Raw genomic sequence first — 18,814 nt, 5'->3', positions numbered from 1 at the left:
AGGGAAAATATGCTGATCTTGGTGATCCTACTACCCCTTGGTAACCTGTCAGGTGCTATTTTTGTACCACAGGGAGTTTATGGTGAGTGTGATGGCTTGCTCTGGGGTCTGGAGCATTTTGTCTTGATGCATTTTACTAAGCTGTGTTTAGGCGGTATGGCTCAAATGTTGTGCAAGCAACTGTCTCTGAAAGGCATCAAAAGGCCTTTGTCAGCATGAGCCTGCTGCCCTGTGCTTTGAGTCCAGCCTTTTTCTTGTGATGGGAGATGGTCAGGCTAAAGAGGCTTCTTCCTGCTGTATGAAAATGCTTTAAATCTCTCAAGGTCTCAGCCTGAGCCTGCCGTGCAGCAGGTGAAGGTGAGTGGAAGTGACTAGTTGTTCAGGCTGTTCAAGTGGAAATAATAAGGTGGGGGAGGCTGGGGGTGAAAAATCAAGTCCTGCTGCTTCTTCACTGCTTTCATGCCTCCTATTGGAAAATACTTTCTTCCTCAGCTTTGCCTGTGGTTCTCTGCTCCGGCTCTTCACTGTGGGAAGACCTTTACTGAAGAATAAGAAACGTGGTAGAATGGAGAAATTACAGTGGAAGCAGGAGAAAGGAGGGAACTGTAAGCATAACATGTGCAAGAGCAGGAGGATTGCGTATAGTGAGAAATTTGGATCTACCGGTGCTGTTTCCATCCATCTATAATGCCAGAGTCCATGTGACAATTGCCCTCCATTTGCTGTTCTTCCAACCTGATAGAAGAACACAAGATACCGAGTTTCAGCATTTGAAGATACTATCTCAAGAAGAAAAAAAATTAATTCAAAAAGTTCAAAAATGAGAATTAAACTTAGTTGCGGGCCGTACTTGATTTAAGCAAGAAGACTGGTGCTGAAGTTGCTTTTTGAAATAGATTGATAGCTTATCCTGCCTTCCCATCGAAAAGATATCCTCTCCTAAAAAGGACAAGACATACACAATCTTACCCACTCAAAAGAACCAGGTCATGTCCTTGGTGTGACAAAAGGCAAAAATATAAATTTCTAATTTCTCTCATTTCATCTGCTTTGAACGATATCCTCAAAGAATCTTGTTGAGACTTTGAACAGGCATTTTGGAAGGGGGGCAAAAAAAAAAAGGGGAGGGGGAGGATGGGGACGACAAAACCCATATGCCCTTTAGCTAAGGAAACTCTGAGAAATTCTCTTCTGAACTGGATCCAGGTGATATTTCTGTACTTCACTGGGTATATGTTGATAATGTGCTGACATGAGCTGTACAAAACCTTCCACCTTCATTTGTTTTGGTCTGGTTCAGGAAGCTGCAAGTCAGTAAGACATCATCTCTGATGATCCAGTCATTTTATCCTCTGCTGTAAAAGGAGGGGAGAGGGGAAGAAGGAGCAGGAAGAAAAAGCAAAGATCCTGGTTAGGGGTGATGAATACAAACTGACATAGCTCTAGAAATCTCTGGGTGAGGAGGGAATGGATTTTGTGTGTGTGTGTGTGGGGGGGGGGGGGGGGGGGCAGGGGAGATGGTTATCCTATTACAGCAGATTATAGTAGTGAGGCAGAAATGGTCTTGCTTTGGTGGTTTTGTATCAATTGCAGCATTAGCACAGTTGTGAGGAGTTGGGGTGGTAAGTTTGGAAAGGAGGCACGAGTCTTTGTGCATGAGCTTTATTGGCTATACTTTGAAGTTATAGATCTGATGTTGTCTTGGCAATCTTGAAGGGAATCTTTAACCTTGATGAGCAACCAGATTTGTTCAATATAATGAACAGATACAGGCAGTCTGGGCTAGGAGAATTGTATTCAGAAGTAATTAGCAGTGTTTTGTGATGTTGGATTTGCTTCAGTAAGTAGTGAAGGCCTTAAATGCAGTTGTCATAAAGCAGTCTTCTGGAGTTGTGTGTCAGCAGCCTCTTGCTTTCTGCATAGAGAAACCTATTTTAGATCAAGAAATCAAGCTAACAGAGCAGAGTAATTTGTTCATAGTCCTGTTGGTTTGCAGCTTCTCAAAGGAATGTGTGCTAGAGGAGATCTGTATTTTGGTGTGAACAGGAGTCTGCTGGGTCCTCTCTTGTGGCAAGGCTGGTGCTGAAGGGTATTGCTTTCTTCAGTGCTTATTGGGCCTGGTACGCTCATTTGGTAAGAAAATTAAATCCTTTTCTTCATGCGAATGGGTGGGAGAACAGGACAGAAGAGTAACTTCCTCTTTGAGTATTTGACTTTACATCTATGTCTCTTGGAAGACAAAAATGATGAGTTAAGGATAAGCACGAGCTTTATGTTTTAATCCACCCTGTATTTTGATCATGCACTGTCAGCCTTTCTCATCAGTATGTTTCAAAATGGTTTTAGTTTGCATTATATTTAGACATGCATTTTCTCCCATACTTGGTGTAGGATGTCTGTCATTGTTCTCTTCACTAAAGGTTCTCTACTTATAATCTGATAACTTTTTTTCCCCCCCAGTGCATTTGTACACTGGTAATTAATAGCCCACACTATAATGTGAGAAGTCTATTTAAGATGTATACAGGAAAATACATGGTAAAATGAGACTACTTGAAGTATTCATCTGAGAAAAAATTAATTCTTTAAAGCATCAGTCTGTTACAGGAGCATCAGTAGCTGTTCCCCACTACATCCAATTCAAGCTTTGTAACTGTTGGAGTATTTCCAGTTTTAACTTCACCAGGGAGTGGTGATTAGAAGTCATCTTGGTTTTAAGATGGTTGAGGTGACTATTCGACTAAGATGACAGTTTGAATTTGTTTCCTTCTGTCTAGTCACAGAATGTGAGATATAGGTTACTGTGTAACTGGTTTATGAGTTATCCCTGATATTAGCACCTCCTGAAGCACAGTTTGTGCAGCTGCAGCAGATGGTCAGGATGTGAGCCGAAGGAGATGGATCAGAGTGGAAAGCATCAAAGTGGGCACAGACTGTGCTTGTGCTAGGATGAGATACCAAAGTATAAATATAACTTCAGCCTAGTGTTAGAATAACTTCTGCTGATTTTTTTTTTCCCCCCCAGTGTATCCAATCGGCACATACATACTATCTAAAGAGCATGAAGCAATAAGCTGACTTAGAGTGCATATGGATATTTTAAGGAGCTAGTAGAGATTTTGCCAGAATAATATGTGCTTATTAATGTTTAGTGTATTCATGTTTCTTCCACCAGTTCCATGATATAAAAGGTATTATTCGCTCTCATAGTCAGTGGGAGAAAGGGAAGAAGAAATTACTTGCCTTACGTTGTGCTATGAATTGTTAGTGGAATTTGAGGAGCTGGAACTTGCAGTGTTGGATTTAGTTCTGTAGTAACACTGAAGTACTGTAAAAGCCAACTGGAGAAATTAATATCTTGTTATAATTGATGTTTCAGTGACTGATGGGCCCTAAAGCCATCCCTGTTTTGGCTCACTAGTTGAAATCTGCCCCATGTTGTAAGGTCCAGGGAGACACCACGGAGCCAGCAGTGGTGTGCTGTATGGACGAGGCGAGAGAATGAGGTCTTTCTGGTCTGAAGTTTGAACTGTGCTATGTATCACAGGAACCCCAGCCATTACTCTCCAGATTGACTTCTTTTTGATAGGATTTAGTAAAGAATTAATAAGTGGAGAGTATTTGAGCTCCCGTTCCTACCAGGAGAACGCTTTTCCCTGAGATGCGAGGCATGTTGATGAGGTTGTGTGATGAAGCCTGTATTCCTCTTCCACAAACTTACTCCACAGTATTTTAGGAGATACACAAAAACCTCAAAGGTCTCTCCCTGCTTTCCCCTACTTTCTCTCTTCATCCTTCAGAATAGACTAGGCCTGTCTTGGTGTGCACCTAACGGACTTAGGCTTTAATCTGTTCAGAAGCAGGGCAGGCTCAGGGAAGGACTTGCTTTTTCTTTTACTAGCTGGATAACTGCCAACTGATAATTGTGTGAGATGTCACTCGTGTTTGTAAAGAGCTAGCTAATACTGAAGTATTTTTTCAGTCAGCGGGTGGCAGGGATGATAGGATTAATTATACTACATCCTATCTAACATCTTGGGGTTTTTTAAGGCTGCGTGGCTTAGGGGAATTAAAAGCGGAATCTGTAGCCGTGTTCACATTAGAAGCTCTGAGAGGTTCTTGCAGAGTTCCTTAAGCTTTAATCGTAGTAATAGACACAGTACATGACCCTCAGATACACAGAATATTAAATCCTTATTTTGACAGCAGCAGAAGTACCTGTTAGCTTTGTGCATTTAAGTATGAAGATGTGTGATGGCTAAACAATTTTATTGCCAAATGTTCCTGAAGTTGGCCAGAGTTAATGATGCTTGTAGGGCCAGTGTATTAGTCTAGTGTATTGGTCCTAGCTAGTTAGGATGCATGATTAGCAACCCCATGATCCAAGTGAAAATGGGAATATTTTTTAAGCTACAGATTGTAGAGTAATTCAGGAAGGAAAAACAGTGACATGTAAATGTGACCATAGGAGAAAGGAGTATTGTAGTAGCAGCTGTGGAATGAAGTATAACAAACATAACTGTGCTAATTTTACTTGCTTGTTTTTATTCATACCTACAATTCAGCATTTCACTCATTTTTATCTGTTAGGCTATAAGATCCTTCATTTGTTTAGGGCTCAGTTACAATGGATATTGCAGTGAAGTCCCCAGTTTATCATGCATGTAATGAACTGATTTTATTTAAACAACTTTTTCAGGCTGATATGAAATGGGAGAATTGCGCTTTTATTCTCTCTGCCTAAACCTGGTTGAACAAAAGTGGGAACTGAGTTGCCTACTCAATTTCAGGTGCTTTTTTGTTGGTATCACAAAGAGAATGGTACAGGAAATTACTTTCTATCGCAAACCTATTTTGCAGTGTAGAGAAGCACAGGCCTGTAGGTGGAAATGTTATGTTTGCTTTTACATTGTTTACATTATTTTTATATTATTCAAGGAGGATAGACTTCCAACCATTCTGGCTAATATATTGCATTATGTAGGATCAGAAAATAAAAATGGAAAGTTTAATGTCTTTTTGCCTTTTACCATTGAAACTTCAGTAATGTAAAGAGGTAATTCTTGGATTTTGTGATAGATATGTGGACCTTTATTTAGAGGGAAAATGTGCTCAATTATGTTGATGTTCTTGGTGATAAAGTAACTGGAAGAAAGACTAATAAACATGTGAAAGCTGTTGCTTCTTTCCAACTTGAGTTGTTCTTTGGTTCCTTAGTTTTATCAGCTCCTGTATCTGTATATTAAGACATTAATTGCAGTACTCTAACTTTGTGAGTAAAGAGTTTTTCTAATTGTTTGCTTTTCTCTTGTTTCAGAACCGAGAGCTCCAGATTATGAGGAAGTTGGATCATTGTAACATTGTCCGATTGCGTTATTTCTTCTACTCTAGTGGAGAGAAGGTAAGAATGAAAAACAAGGCAATGCTTCCTGGTAGCCATCTGGGGTGTAACTGAACTGTTTGAATTTCTAGAGACAGGAGTGTGAAGATAGCATTTTCTCCATGTTGTCATGTCTGCTATAGGTGTGTCCAACAGTTCATGCTGGAGCAGATCTTCTTCTGTATGGAAGCGTGTGGTCCATCGGGGTAGTTTTTATTATAGGACAGCAGTAGCGTAACAGATTTGGATACACACTGCCTCTGTTTTTTAATTTAATGGAGTGTGGCTGGGCTTCGTTTGCATGTTCTAGCACTACCTTTCCATATGTGCAAATATGTTTTCTAGAATTCAGCATTAAGCACTCTATATTTAAAACACTTATGTGACTTTTCCCAGACCTAGTCTCCGTATGCTTCTGTCACCCTTCCTTATGTGTCTGTTCCATATACAGGCTGAGTTTCAAAGCCCAGAGGAAAGAATAATGTATGATCATGTGATTGTAGCATTTGTCAGAGTGCTTATGTTCCAGAAGAAGGAACAAATAGCTGGATTTAATAAATCTCAAGAAGTGCACACTGACATTCGTATCTTGTTTGAGTCTAGATATAAAAGTTCCTTGGGTTTTTTAAAAAGGGATTACAAGGTTTTGTTTTAATGTAAGGTTATAATAGCTTCCTTGTCTGTGTATGTATCTGCATTTTATGAATCATAGGAGAATTCAGGGTGAAATGGACCTCAAGATGGCATCTGGTCCATCCTCATGCTTAAAGCAGGGCCATCCATGAGGTGGGGGGAAAAAAAAAAAGGCTTTTTGGCCCATGTTGGAGTGAGTGTAAGCTGTGAGATGAGGAAATGGCCTAATTACCTTCTGAATTTCCTCTGATCTTTTTGTATGTAGTTGTAAATGTTACCATTTTTTTTTTTTAAAGCTGATTACGTCCTTAGTTGTGTTCAGATATTGGTACACATGTCCACAGTGTTGTAAAGGACTGTAGATGAGAGCTGATAGCTACTGGAAGACTATTCATGACTGTTGCTACAAAGTGGGTAAACAGAATGGGAGAGGCAACCCATCCATTTCATGGTCTTTGGAGCTAGAGGAGGAGCTGACATCTCCAGGATAAGTTGTTGGTGGCAGGTCACTGCAGCCTTGTGCAGTGCACAGATGGATGATTGGAGGAGTTCTGTTGTTACCTCTCTGATAGGTGCTTGGCAGGCACCTGGCCCTGTGCCTTGCCTGTGCCTGTGGAAAGCTTGCAAAACCACTTTGCGGAATCAAGGACAAATGTGGGGTTTTTGATCAGCCCTTCCTTCCCCTTGCCTGGTGATAGCAATCATTTCCAGTGTTACATGGCTGGCTATTGCTGTTCTGTTGGTAGTGCAGTGTATTTTGTGCTCACTTAGCATAAAACCAGAAATTAATTCCTCGAGCAGCATGAGTACTAAAAGGGAAATACTGTGAAGGAGGGCTTGGTTTGGGGGATTTTTGTTTGCCTTTTTAACCATCTTGGTTAGTGAAGTAGAATTTCACGAGACCAGCAGAAGACAACTGCCTTATCTGATGGCTTTCAGAAACCACCTGCAAACACAAATGTTAAAACTTCTCAGAACACTGTTACAGGAGCCTTTGTGTAACAGTAACTTGAGTAAAACTCTTCTGGAAATCGTTAACTTGATGTTGAGCTTGAGACTGGATTTTCCACTTTGCTGTTTCAACTCCACATGGCTGATTCTTGGCAATGCTAGTTTTGTTTTTAAAAATGTGGTCTCTATCCATGACCAGTGAATCTTAATGCTTGAGTAAGAAGTTTTCTTTTACATTACTTTCTGCTCTTCTCCTAGTGCCTCTGCTCTGTGCCTTTGAGATTGCCACTGCTACCCTGTTGCAAAATGGGACAAACGTGGCCCAGTCCCTAGGGCAGAGATGCACCCAGCAGAACATCAGCAGCCTAATGTTGCAAGGTTGCACGGCCTCTTTGCAGTTCAATACAAAATAATACGTAATTGGCTTGCAAGTATTTCCATGTAGGTGGCAGAATGGGAAGATAACAGTGTATGAGTTTGTTGGCCGCTGTTTGGGAAAAGCTCTAGAGAGCAGCAGGTTGGTGTTCTGAAGCCCATCTGGGAAGGAAGAACAATGTTTCTTCTCATCTTTTTGTCAGTTTGGGAAGCAAAAACATCTTTTCCTTCATACTTCCCTCATAATCAAGCTGGCTCTTCGGAGTTTGGAGAAAAAGGGAGGAAAGTGTAAGGTCCCATGAGGTAACCAGGAAGGACCTGTAGGAAGCAGTTGCAAATTTAGATGCTACATACCCAGAGCTTTATATAAAGTGATTCTTGAGGCCAAATCCAATGGGAAGAGTAATTTAAAAATCCAAAGAACATATAGCAGAAAAGGCAGTAGCATAGTGATGAGTGGGGCTTGCAACTGTTGTCCATCTTCATGAAGAATTTAACAGTCCACTGCCATTAATCTGTGTTTATGCTAATTGACTCAAGTCTAGCAGTGATGGGAAAATTTCAGAGGTAACTATTATACTGCTGACCCCTTTAATGAAATAGTTAAGCAATGAACTTAATTTTGATACCTGTATATCAAACATTTTCTTTCATAAAGGTTTTCATGCCACTATAGATCACTCCACCTGTTTGTTCAGCTGGATTGTTCCTTGGACTCCTTTCTTCCCTGGTGCTTGACACCAGTGTCTCTAAGCCCAGAGACTTTTTCTTTGATTTTTGGTGAATATTCAAGAAGCTTAAATCTGTCTCAGTGTAGAGGTACCTCAAAAGATTTCTCCAAATCCAGTCAGACTGGCACTCTTTGAAAGCTGTGTACCTAATAGTCACTTCAGTTCATTTCATATTAGTTGTTAGGCATTTTTAGGCACTGGACAATCTTAAAATGGGCTTTATTCTAGCAAAACTGGGGAGTTAATTCTTGATTAGATAACTGGAAACAACAGAAAATAGCATCACATAGAAAAACATTTCTAAATAACACTTGCTAGTAAGACTATTGCTTAGCTGCATCAAAGTTGTAGCTTGTTTGTATAGATTTGGAGATCTCTGTTAGCTTTTTCTAGGGGCTATCCTTGGAACTGATTGAAATGTTTGAGCTCCCTATCTTTCCTTTTTCCTTCTGATGAACTTTTGTTTTATGTCTCCCATTTACTTAAACTTCCTTCATGCTTTTGCCAAAAGCAATCCAGCCTTAGCAGCATGGAAATCTTGTATCAAACATGGCTTTGACTGATTTCTTCTCCCTTGTTTTCTGTGACTGAGTGACTCCCTAGTGACTGAGCCTCTTTGAATTTGTATTGCCTTTGTATAGATATACCCTATACAGGAGTGTGTGTGTATATATATATGCACATACGTGCATGCGCACACATACATTTATACCTTTGTGTGTATGTGTGTATATATATATGTAAGTTGTCCTCATTACTGACTGCATATTAATCATGTTTGTCTAATAATTTCTAGTTTGAGACCTCAAAGAGAGCATGTAATATATATTAATATGATGGTTGACAAGCTTGGCATTCCGGTTGCTTCTGTAAACTATTTTATCCTTGGTTCGTTCCTTTTGTAAGTTTGCAGATGTTTGTCAGACCTGTTGGATAGCCAGTTCTTTTGAAAGACTCTTAATGAATTTGCCAGAGTAGATTCTGATTTTTTTTTTTTTTTTTTTTTTTTTTTTTTTTCCGGAGGCTGTATGAGATATCTGATAGCAGGGCACTGGCTTTTGTAGCTGTTACATGTTTTTCACTAGTCCAGAATGTATAATTATAACCGGTGGAATGAACCAGAGTGGAAGGAAGAACAACCAAATAATGGGCTAAGTTGTGTATTGAGGATTCTCTTGGTGGAATTAGTTACAAGTCTTTTCCATGCTATATTTCTGTGATTTGTGTTTTTCTAGGTAATCCTGGGAGAAAATGGGCAGGATTATAGGGCTAGCCAACTCTGCTGTGTTTGATAGTTTTGGTATTCTACCTTAGGGTAAGGTCTTGAACAAGATGCTTGCTTCAGGTTGCCACTTGGAGATCAGACCATATTAGGAAGGCGTACATTTCTGGTTTTATTTTTGCTACTTTTCCTTAATTTCAGGGTCTGCCTTGCATTTAGCATGATATATAAATGTAAATGTTGATTTACTGAAGCAGGGTGAGATGGTCTTGCTGCCTGTCCTTTTTAGTCTAATTGTGCTGAGAACTTTTTGAGCTGTGCTCCAATGGAGGGTAGACACGGACGTACTGAATAATCCCTCTGGCTCCTTTGCTGCGTGTATTCCCCAGTGTTTTAAAGCGTGACCTAACTTCTTAAATCAGTGGCTGCTGAGTAAAATTACTCAGCTGTCTAAAACCTGAAATGAGTTCCTAATTTCCCCCCTTCTTTTCCTCCCTCTCTGGTTTAGATCTTTCTTTGTGGTATTTCATAACTACATCAGGTTTTCTTGTGTGGATGTTTTTGAGTGTTTAATAGTCTGATCGATCCATATCTGTGCCCAGCAGAGGAAGAGAAGTCACTGGAGAGATTTGTTCCTGCATCAAATCATATAAAAGTAAAGTAAATACAGTTTTTGTTGAGTAATTGCATCTCTGGTTATGTAACTATCCCCTCCTCTTTAAGGTGGCGTGGTGTTCAGAGGAGTCAAAGCATATATGGAAGCACAAAGAGGCAATATGCTGGCTTCTCTTGGAGGCTGGGCTGGCCCTTCTGCATGCTCTAATTCATTTCTAGTCTTATCTAGCCGTAGCTTTAAGGACATACAGCCAAAAGTGCATGCAGAGTCAAAATGAAAATTTACTCCCATAGGTTTAGCCTGAGCTTTAAAATAAACATGCAGGAGATACAAGTTAAGCTGCTGTGCACTATCTCATGTGTGTTTTGGTAGCAATGTATTAAACTGCAGTGAAGAAATTTGGAAGAAGGAAGCAACTGGCTGATTTGCAAGTTTGGGCTTTCCTGAACAGTTGGTGTTTCTCGAGGTTCATATCCCTGTTAGGAAGAGATATATCCTCCACCTTCAAAGAGACATGAACATGACCTTCCTTTTTTTGTGAGAATGTTCAGATGAGTCTTTGCATAAGGCCCATGCATTCTGTTCCCTGTTAAAATGGAGTACTTGTAGTTGAACCATTTGGGTTCTCAATTGAAATTATTTAAAAAAAAAAAAAGTTCTTGCACAAAAAATTCAATTAACAGAGCCTTGAGCCCAATTTCAAATTGACAGAGCTTGTGTGAATGTTTTGCTCTAGACTAGTAATGTGCTGAAGGGCCATCACTAGAGATGAATTTAGTCACTATGATCCATTTAATCCTTGGCAGATCTGCTGTGCTATCAACAAAGGAGCAATTAATGCCAATTATGAGGAGTTTTGTGATGTTGGTGTAACTGTAGTCCTTGCCTGAGGCCTGCCAGGCTCATTTCAGAAAAGGCACCAGTCATCAAGTAATCATTATCAGTTACTGCTGTTAGGGCTCACAACATGCTGGGAATTTCTTAGTTGTAGTTATGAGCAGTTTCTGGTTTTGAGTAGGTCGTGTTAATAGAAATAGCAGTTTCATCTGCCTGCAGTAGGGCTTTTACAAGAGTGAAATAGGCAGCAGTGGCTAGATCATCGATGGGGGGTAGATGTTTGTGGTGGAAATGAGAAGCTCCATGATTTCTCTCTAAACCAGTGAACCATCCAGTGCATCTGGTTAGTTACTCTTCTGTTCTCAAGTTATTCCTCTACCAGCTCTAGCCACTGCTCTCATCTTCCTGTGTTGGATGGCCATTAGGAAGGCAGCTTGTATTGTTTATCCTGAGACAGGCATATAGTTTGAACCGTGATTGTGTATTTACTTGCCTTGTTTGCTGTCATGGATATATTCCAATTCAGAAATTTCCACTCCAAAGACTCTGCTTTTCATTTTCATGGTAGGGTATGCAGGACAGCCCAGTGATCCCAATGTTACCTGTTAATTTTCATCTTCCAGCAGAGTTACTGCCAGCTTATGGCACAGTCCCTGCTTGGAAGCTGTGGTTCAGATATCCACAGATCACCTGTGTCAAAGATCACAGATCAGTCCCACCTTCTAGATGATGAGCAGCTGTTTCCAACTTCATAGAAATATTTTTCTTTGGAACTACAGCTAATAGCTTAAAGACTTTGCAGGGTATAAAATGAGCAAGAATTGTCAGGGATTCCCAAGTTCTCTTAATGAGTGACCTTTTTCTTTACTATAGTCTCCCTTTAAAGGGAACAGAGAATGGTTTGGGTTTTTTTTTGTGGGTTTTGTGTTGGTTTTGGTTGGGGGTTTTTTGTTGTTTTTTTTTTTTTTTTTTCATTATGAAGAGGAAAGGCTTAGTGTATCACATAAGAATGCAGACTCATCCAGTGATCAAAGGTAGGCAATGCAAGCCAACTGTCTTAGAACAAGACCCAGGAAAGGTCTTAAATCTGAATTCTATTGGGAGGCTTGACTTCTGCCCTTATGCTACCATCACAGCTGACCCAGTTGGCAGTTCCTACCTACATCAGACTGTGTTATGTTGAAGAGTAATGAGCATTACAGAGCAAAGATAAATTTTGTCAAGTACGTATAGGAACAGAAGTCTTGGGACAGATCTCAGTTCTCAAACTCAGTCATGAATAGTGAGGAAAAGAGATACTCTGCCCAACATTTTCAGTAGTAGTAGGAAATATTGGTATCTTTCTGAACACTGAAGTTGAGTTTCAACTCCTCTTTCCCCCTTGGAGTTATCTGTGTGAAGCTGCTTCTATGCCTCTAGGCTTACAGTTCGTTTACTTTGGTGGCAGCAACAACTCTGTTTTGAAATAGATGTGGTTGTAAACGGGAAGTAAAAACAGGCACATGTGGCCACTGGATGTCACCATTCCTTCATACAAATAAGGTCAGCTACAACATTTTTTTGCATTTTCAAAATTTTCTAGTGTATCATGACTACTCAATAGTTAGAGTAAGAAAACTGCAAATTCTTTCTTCGTCTTGGAAAGCGCATCCAAAGTCTTTGTATCTTTAACATACTATGTCAGCTTTCAAGATAAGAGAAGGAAAGTAGGTCTTTCATGGTACTTGATAAGGATGTGTGAAGTGTGTGCTGGTTGTAGCTTTAAGAAAAAGTAAAATAACCTTTTTTGAATCTAGGGCAAAAACTGTGTGACTTTGAACCTTGTCTGTTGTCTAAATCTAGACGGCTAAGCCAGGGTGAAGGACATATCTTACCTCATGCTGACACTCTGGTGTTTAAATAATGCACTCTGAAAGAAAGCGTAATCCACTTGAAATGCTAAAATCCATTTTCTTGCTTTCCAACTCCAAGTCAAATCCTTCAGCACTTTTTGACAGAACCCTTGCGTAGCTGCCGTCCTTTCAGTAACAGCTCCATGTGTAGCATGTACCTCTGAAACATCATCAATGGGGTGCTGTCACATGGAAAGAAAACATAATCACCCTGAGTAAACTGACTGGGTTATTTACCTTACGTAACCCCAATACTGATGCCTTGGGATAATTCAATAAGGAGAAGTGTATTCTGGGGGCATATTCCTTAATTTTAGGTTTATTGCTTATCTGTGTGCTTTTAGTTTGAATAGACTAGTAAAATGTGTTTCTTCAGAGTGCAGTTCCACATTCATTTCTCCATTCATCTCCTCTCAGTTGCACTTATATGGCTGATCACATGGAGTCCATCTGAAAAATAGCTCAATTAAATGATCTGGGATTTAAAAAAAAAAAAAAAAAAAAAGTATAAAAGCAAAAAACCATCTGTAAACCACACCAGAACCACCACCACACTGTTACTGATCTGCCAGGAGACGAAAACAGAAATGAGCATGTTCATCACTTTTTCCAAATGCTGGCCAGTAAATTTAGTCACACAGAAGAAAGAGCACCCAGAATAATTTCACTTTCTTATTCTATTACTTGATGCTGAGAAATTTTCCTTAGATTCCAGGTATTCTTTGATATGATGTATTCTTCAGAGTACGCCCTGTGATTTTTTTTTTTTTTTTTTTTTTTTGACTTTTGCCCTCAGTATTGTGTTTCACATGTATGACCTCCCTGTCTTCTATCATTGTGTTGGTGGTAAATAGGGGAGATAGTTGGCCTGTGACTGACTAATGCTGATTGCAATTTTATACATGCATGTTGTGAATTCAGTGTGTGTGTGATACATTTAAAAAAAAAAAAAAAAAAAAAATCCTGAGTGGTTTCTACCAGCTTTATCTGGGGTTTGTTGAGGTGGGAGAGGATCATAGTAAAGGAATATTTGTACTTTCCCTGTGAGGAACAATCCAGAAGAGCGAATCTTTGAATTCAGTAGCTGTTACTTTTATATTAGCCACAGTTAAATTCAACTAGATGGTGCTTCAAACAGATTACTTGTGTGGATTGAAGGAGAGAAGAGTTTTAAAAGTGGAGTTTGAGACCTCCATGCAGCCTTTCCTGTGTTGGTAGGGTAATGTTTTCAATTACGCTCGGTCTTCAGCCATATAATATGTAATGCTCATGTGCTAGAGTAGTTGTACTTGCAACCTGTTTTATCTTGAATTTCTGATGCAAAGAAAACAATTAACTTGCTAGAATGTTTTGTCTCTTGTGTCCTACTCTTTCTCATGCCTCTTATTATATCATAGTCTGTATTATTGTTTACATTTATGAAGTGTTTCCAACCAAAGTGAAGTGGTGTTGGAACTGTTGGTTCTTGAGAGGTGCAGAGTGGTTCAATGGCAAGGCAGTGGTTATTTTTCTGTGCCATGTTTCAAGGCAGTGTTTGTCAACTGAGGGTAAGAGCAGCTTCTAACATTTGAGGCAGTTGCAGGTACATGAGCTGCATTGCTAAGGTCAAAATCCTAATGAAACACATTGATCCTGTATTTTAGGATCTAGCTTCCTGCCCTCCCTTTTTTTATTTTTAAAGAGTACACGGTCATAACCTTAGCAGCAAGCGCAGGAGTACATGGATGCACATAAACATTTGACCTGCTGAGGAAAGCTACTAATCTATTTAATCTCAAGGTCTGTAAGGAAGAGAGAATTATTTAATGACATCTTTTGTTTACTTTCTGTTGTTTATATAAGGCAGTCTCCTCTGGACTTTTCTGTTCTCTGTAGAGGTGTTTGAGGTGCTCCTGATGGTTAGGTTACCTTGGTTTGTTCCCAGCCCAGCAATTTTGAAACAGTAGTGTGGAAACAAGTCACGTGTGGAGTACATGGTGAGGCTTGAAAAAGGCTTCCTGTAATGGAAAGATAAGCCTTGATCCTCAAGCAGTTGCCCTCATTTGGCAAGCTCTTTGAGCTAACCCTGTTTCCTATTGCAATACATCTGGGTCACTGGAAAAATATGTGTTTAGGAGGAATGCGTGAGGTAGGCAAACCAGGTTACATCATCCTTGGAGCTTGTCAGGCCATGACTGCTTTCTAGCTTGTCCTGATTCTTGTTCAGGGGAATCCAGGTAACTTGGATGTTATTTTCATCCTGTTCATGCTCACAGAGAAGGGTGAGGGCTCTTGAAAATCATATTCTCAGTGTTTATCGGATTTGCGCCAGGTGACGTTAGGAGGAGGTAGGTCAGAACACTTGAATCATCTTTAATTCATGAAAGCAGTCATTTAGAGCACTTCTGAAGTGTCAGTTGCCTGTGGTTGCAGTGGAATATGCAGCTATTTATATAGCCAGAGCCATAAGCTTTGCCTTCATTGTTGTGTATTAAAGTTCTGGGTACATCAAAACTTGTTTGTTGGCTGGGGGAAAGGTGTGTGCCTCCGTGTTCTAGATGATAATGTGCAATATGTGTTTATACAGGAACAATACTGTGCAAAACCCATGTTGTTTGTTCAAGTATGGTGGGATAGCATCAAAACTCATAAGCATTGGTGGGTAAGTGCAAAACCTCCATCTCTAGGATTCAGGTGCCTTGAGGTTTTTTGTGCTTGTCATATCATGCCGTTGACTTAGTCCCATTTCCAACAGAACATAAAATAAAAATGGAGGAGAGAAAAGCAAAGCAAAGGTAGTATGAACTAAATAGAGTTCTGTAATTCTCAAAACTCACTGTTGTGAAGTAGTGTAGACAGGGTTTAATGGTCATATGTATTACTGTTTTACATGCCTCCTTTTGCTGGTACTATGAGAGGATAATTAAATCCCTATAATTCCATTTCTGCTCATTTTTTTTTTCTGTTTCTGATCGCTTGTGTAAATGATTTTGATACATGGAACGTGAATCCTTGAATGATAGTAATCAATCTCAGTAACAGGGTACTTCCTGCAGTGACTTTTAACCAATAAGGCTTTTCCATCCTCCAAGACACAAGCGTTCAACATATTCATCAGATTTTATCTACACTGAATCAAACAGAATTCGTATTCATGAGACTGTTTGCTCTCTTGGTGTACAGGTTGCCTTACCAGGCATAAATTAACTTTGATTTTTCAGGACATTTATTTTCTGTATTTTATAATTAATACCTTGAAAGCTCTGACCTAAGAAGAGGTGGTGGTGGATTCTAGTTGGCTTGAAGTGAAGAGTCAGGGAAAGAACTTCACTTGTTGAAGAAGGGAAAGTGCCAAAATACAAGTACATCGTTTTCTTGCATACATTTGCACATCTGTAGGGTTCCAGACCTGTCTGGTATTTCCTCTGCCCTGCTGGTGGTTGTCACTCCTCATCCATTTCAAAAAGTTTATTCTCCAGCCTGGTTTCCAGGTTTCTTCATATTGTTACCCAGTTCCTGGGATGGCACTGGGAGAGGCACCGGCGCAGGCAGGATTTTGGAGGTTGCTGCTTCTTGTCTGTGTTGAAGTACCGTAAGAGCAGACACAAGTTAGTGGGCCACTGGCATTTGCTTAGTGCTGGTGCTATTACCACTGTCACTTAAGCAATGATATTCAAAAAGAGCATCTTTTTGTAGGGAAGAGTGATGTAAACAGGGCCTTGCAGGGTGATTTGGCCTATTAGGAGATACTGGTAAGAGCTATTAAGATGTCCAGAAAACACAAGCGTTTACTGTCAAATAATGATGAACAGAGATCTTGAATTCTGAGTGTTTAACAACACACAAAACCAGCAGTTCTTTGCATATTTTGTATTCAAGGTGTATATTTCTGTGTGTGTTATTATGTACCATTTCTTTACTCATTGGAGACTGCTGCTCTTTGAGGCAAGACAGAGACAGGTAAGGAAAATGGAGCACTGTGAAAGTAACACACCACACTCTGTGCTTGAAATGACATGTTAAGTCACAGTAATATTATTAAATTGATATAGCTAAATGAGGTTTGGGTATTAAGATACATAGCCAGTGGACCTGCTGACAAGGGACTCCAGTCGGAAGACTTTGGAGTGTTCTGTACTGTTTCCATCCACATAAAGTCTCTATGTATTGTCTTTCTTTGTAGAAAGATCTAGCTGTTACACAGCAAGTGCAGGAGAGGTTACTTCTGGTTAATTCACCTAGCTTTCAAAAATAATTTTTCAGGTTGATATAGTTAATTATACCCATCTCCCACCATTAAATGTATTCACAGTCCTGATAGGATTTGCACAGAAGACTGCATTAAAATATCAGAAGACTTTTAAAGACCTGTTTTACTGCTAAAAATTCTCAGTTCCACAATTAAGCACTATGTGATTATAGTACTTTGTCATTTAATTCCTCTTTGTTCCTTCTTTCCTTTGCTAATGTATTCTGTAACAAAGTACCTTATTATAAAGCTACTTTTGTTTTTTCTCTGTTACGTTCACACAGACCTCTAACCTGATCCTAGATATTAAAAGTGGCACTTGAGTCTTTGTTTTTGGCTTCTTCTGTTTTGCCATGAGTAAGTTCCTATGTGTAAGTTGGAGATAACTGGAACATCAAAATACATGTAATCAGAATGGTTACAAATGTTAACACTGGCTCACTGTCTATGAATGGTTAATATGTATTACTAATCCCTTAATACTTAGGAATTCAGTAAGATAAAAGTAACATTTCTAAAAGATGCAGGGTTTTTAAACTTTTTTTTTGATGTGTAGTTGTTGGGGTGTAAGTTTGGGACTTTTAAATTTGCTCTTGGGTTTTGGCGGGTAGGGGACTAATGAGTTAATGGACTGCTTTAAATAATGATGTAGGTGTCACTTTGAAATATCTCCTAATGAAAATATTAACTGGGCAGAACAATTATATCCTTGTCCCTGTTCATAATCAGAAAATGCCTTATGTTGGAGACCATACCAATTAACGTGACTTTAAACATAAGTTTGATTTAAGAATTAGTGCACAAGTGCAAAGTCTAAAGGAAAGGCAGTTTGGTGGCAGTTCACGCTCCCATTAAAGACGTGTACTTAAAATGTCCACAGCTTTCTCATCCTGTTGGCTTCTCTGAATGCTTTAATTGTACTTCATGTTTCATATCTATTGCTGATTTTTTTTTTTCCCCCTTCTTTTCTCTATTCTCTTTCAGAAAGATGAGGTGTACCTCAACTTGGTGCTGGACTATGTTCCTGAAACAGTATACAGAGTTGCCAGACATTATAGTCGGGCCAAACAGACACTCCCTATGATTTATGTCAAGGTAGGTAACTGATAGATGTGGTTAGATGAACAAGGTTATTACAGGAATAGACTTTGTGGATACCTCTTTTCTGCCATAATTAGTTTTCTGAAATTTTTAGGAGCACATACATCTTGAGGCAAGGGGAAAAAAAAATTAGAATGATTATTCGTTACAGCGAAGGAAGAATAAGAGGCTTAGAGCAAGCACTCCCGATTTCTCACTTTACAAAAATCTGGGTGTGGGAGACAGTGTGGGGGGAGTGTTTTGTTTTTGAAGCACCTTAGACAGAGACTTGACACCAGCCAAATTAGCAGCTTCAGTTTCCTGAGATGATGAAGCCATAATAGTACAAAGGTCAGGAACTGAAAGAAGATGTCAGGAAGAATAATGCTCTCTTATCTGTTATTTTCCCCTTTTCCTGGCATATAAGTAACAGTTTATGTGCTTCTGTTTTGGGCATGAAAGGTCTATTTTTGTCCTCACTTGAAACTTACTTGGCTCTCATCTTGAAGAGCTATGTGGGGTAAGATGCTCGTATGCACATTGTAGCCTCAAAAACTCACTTAAGTTGTCTCTATCTTTTGTTGTCTTTTACAAAGTGGTTAAACATGGGACCCATATGGGTCTCATAGTTTTATTTCATGTACTGCGGTAACCGCTAGTGAATGATCATGTTTTCACATGCCATCAACTTGTTAACATGGCATCTCCAGCTAACCTTAAATGGAAATTAGCAACAAATATTCCTGATTCATACTGATTTCTCCAGGTTCCTCTTTAAAAGTGTAATGCATAATGTGAGGGCAGGCCTAAGGAAGAACTTCCGTTTGCTCGAAGATGAAAGTTACAAAGGTGAAAGCTACAAATAGTAA

At 39.5% G+C, this 18,814-nt stretch overlaps 1 protein-coding gene across 2 annotated transcripts in view; it reads left to right on the top strand.

The window, feature by feature from the left end:
* Positions 1-18,814, top strand: part of GSK3B (glycogen synthase kinase 3 beta) — a 152,676-nt gene that overhangs the window by 81,297 nt on the left and 52,565 nt on the right. For both annotated transcript variants that reach the window (XM_032997511.2, XM_032997512.2), the window contains exons 3-4: positions 5,318-5,401; positions 17,850-17,960. In XM_032997511.2, the coding sequence (XP_032853402.2) occupies positions 5,318-5,401; positions 17,850-17,960 (195 nt within the window). The remainder of the gene's footprint in view (positions 1-5,317; positions 5,402-17,849; positions 17,961-18,814) is intronic.

This window comes from Tyto alba, unplaced genomic scaffold, assembly GCF_018691265.1.
Source record: "Tyto alba isolate M040663 unplaced genomic scaffold, T.alba_DEE_v4.0 Super-Scaffold_14, whole genome shotgun sequence".
Classification (NCBI taxonomy): Eukaryota; Metazoa; Chordata; class Aves; order Strigiformes; family Tytonidae; genus Tyto; species Tyto alba.
This window is presented reverse-complemented; position numbering and strand designations above follow the sequence as displayed.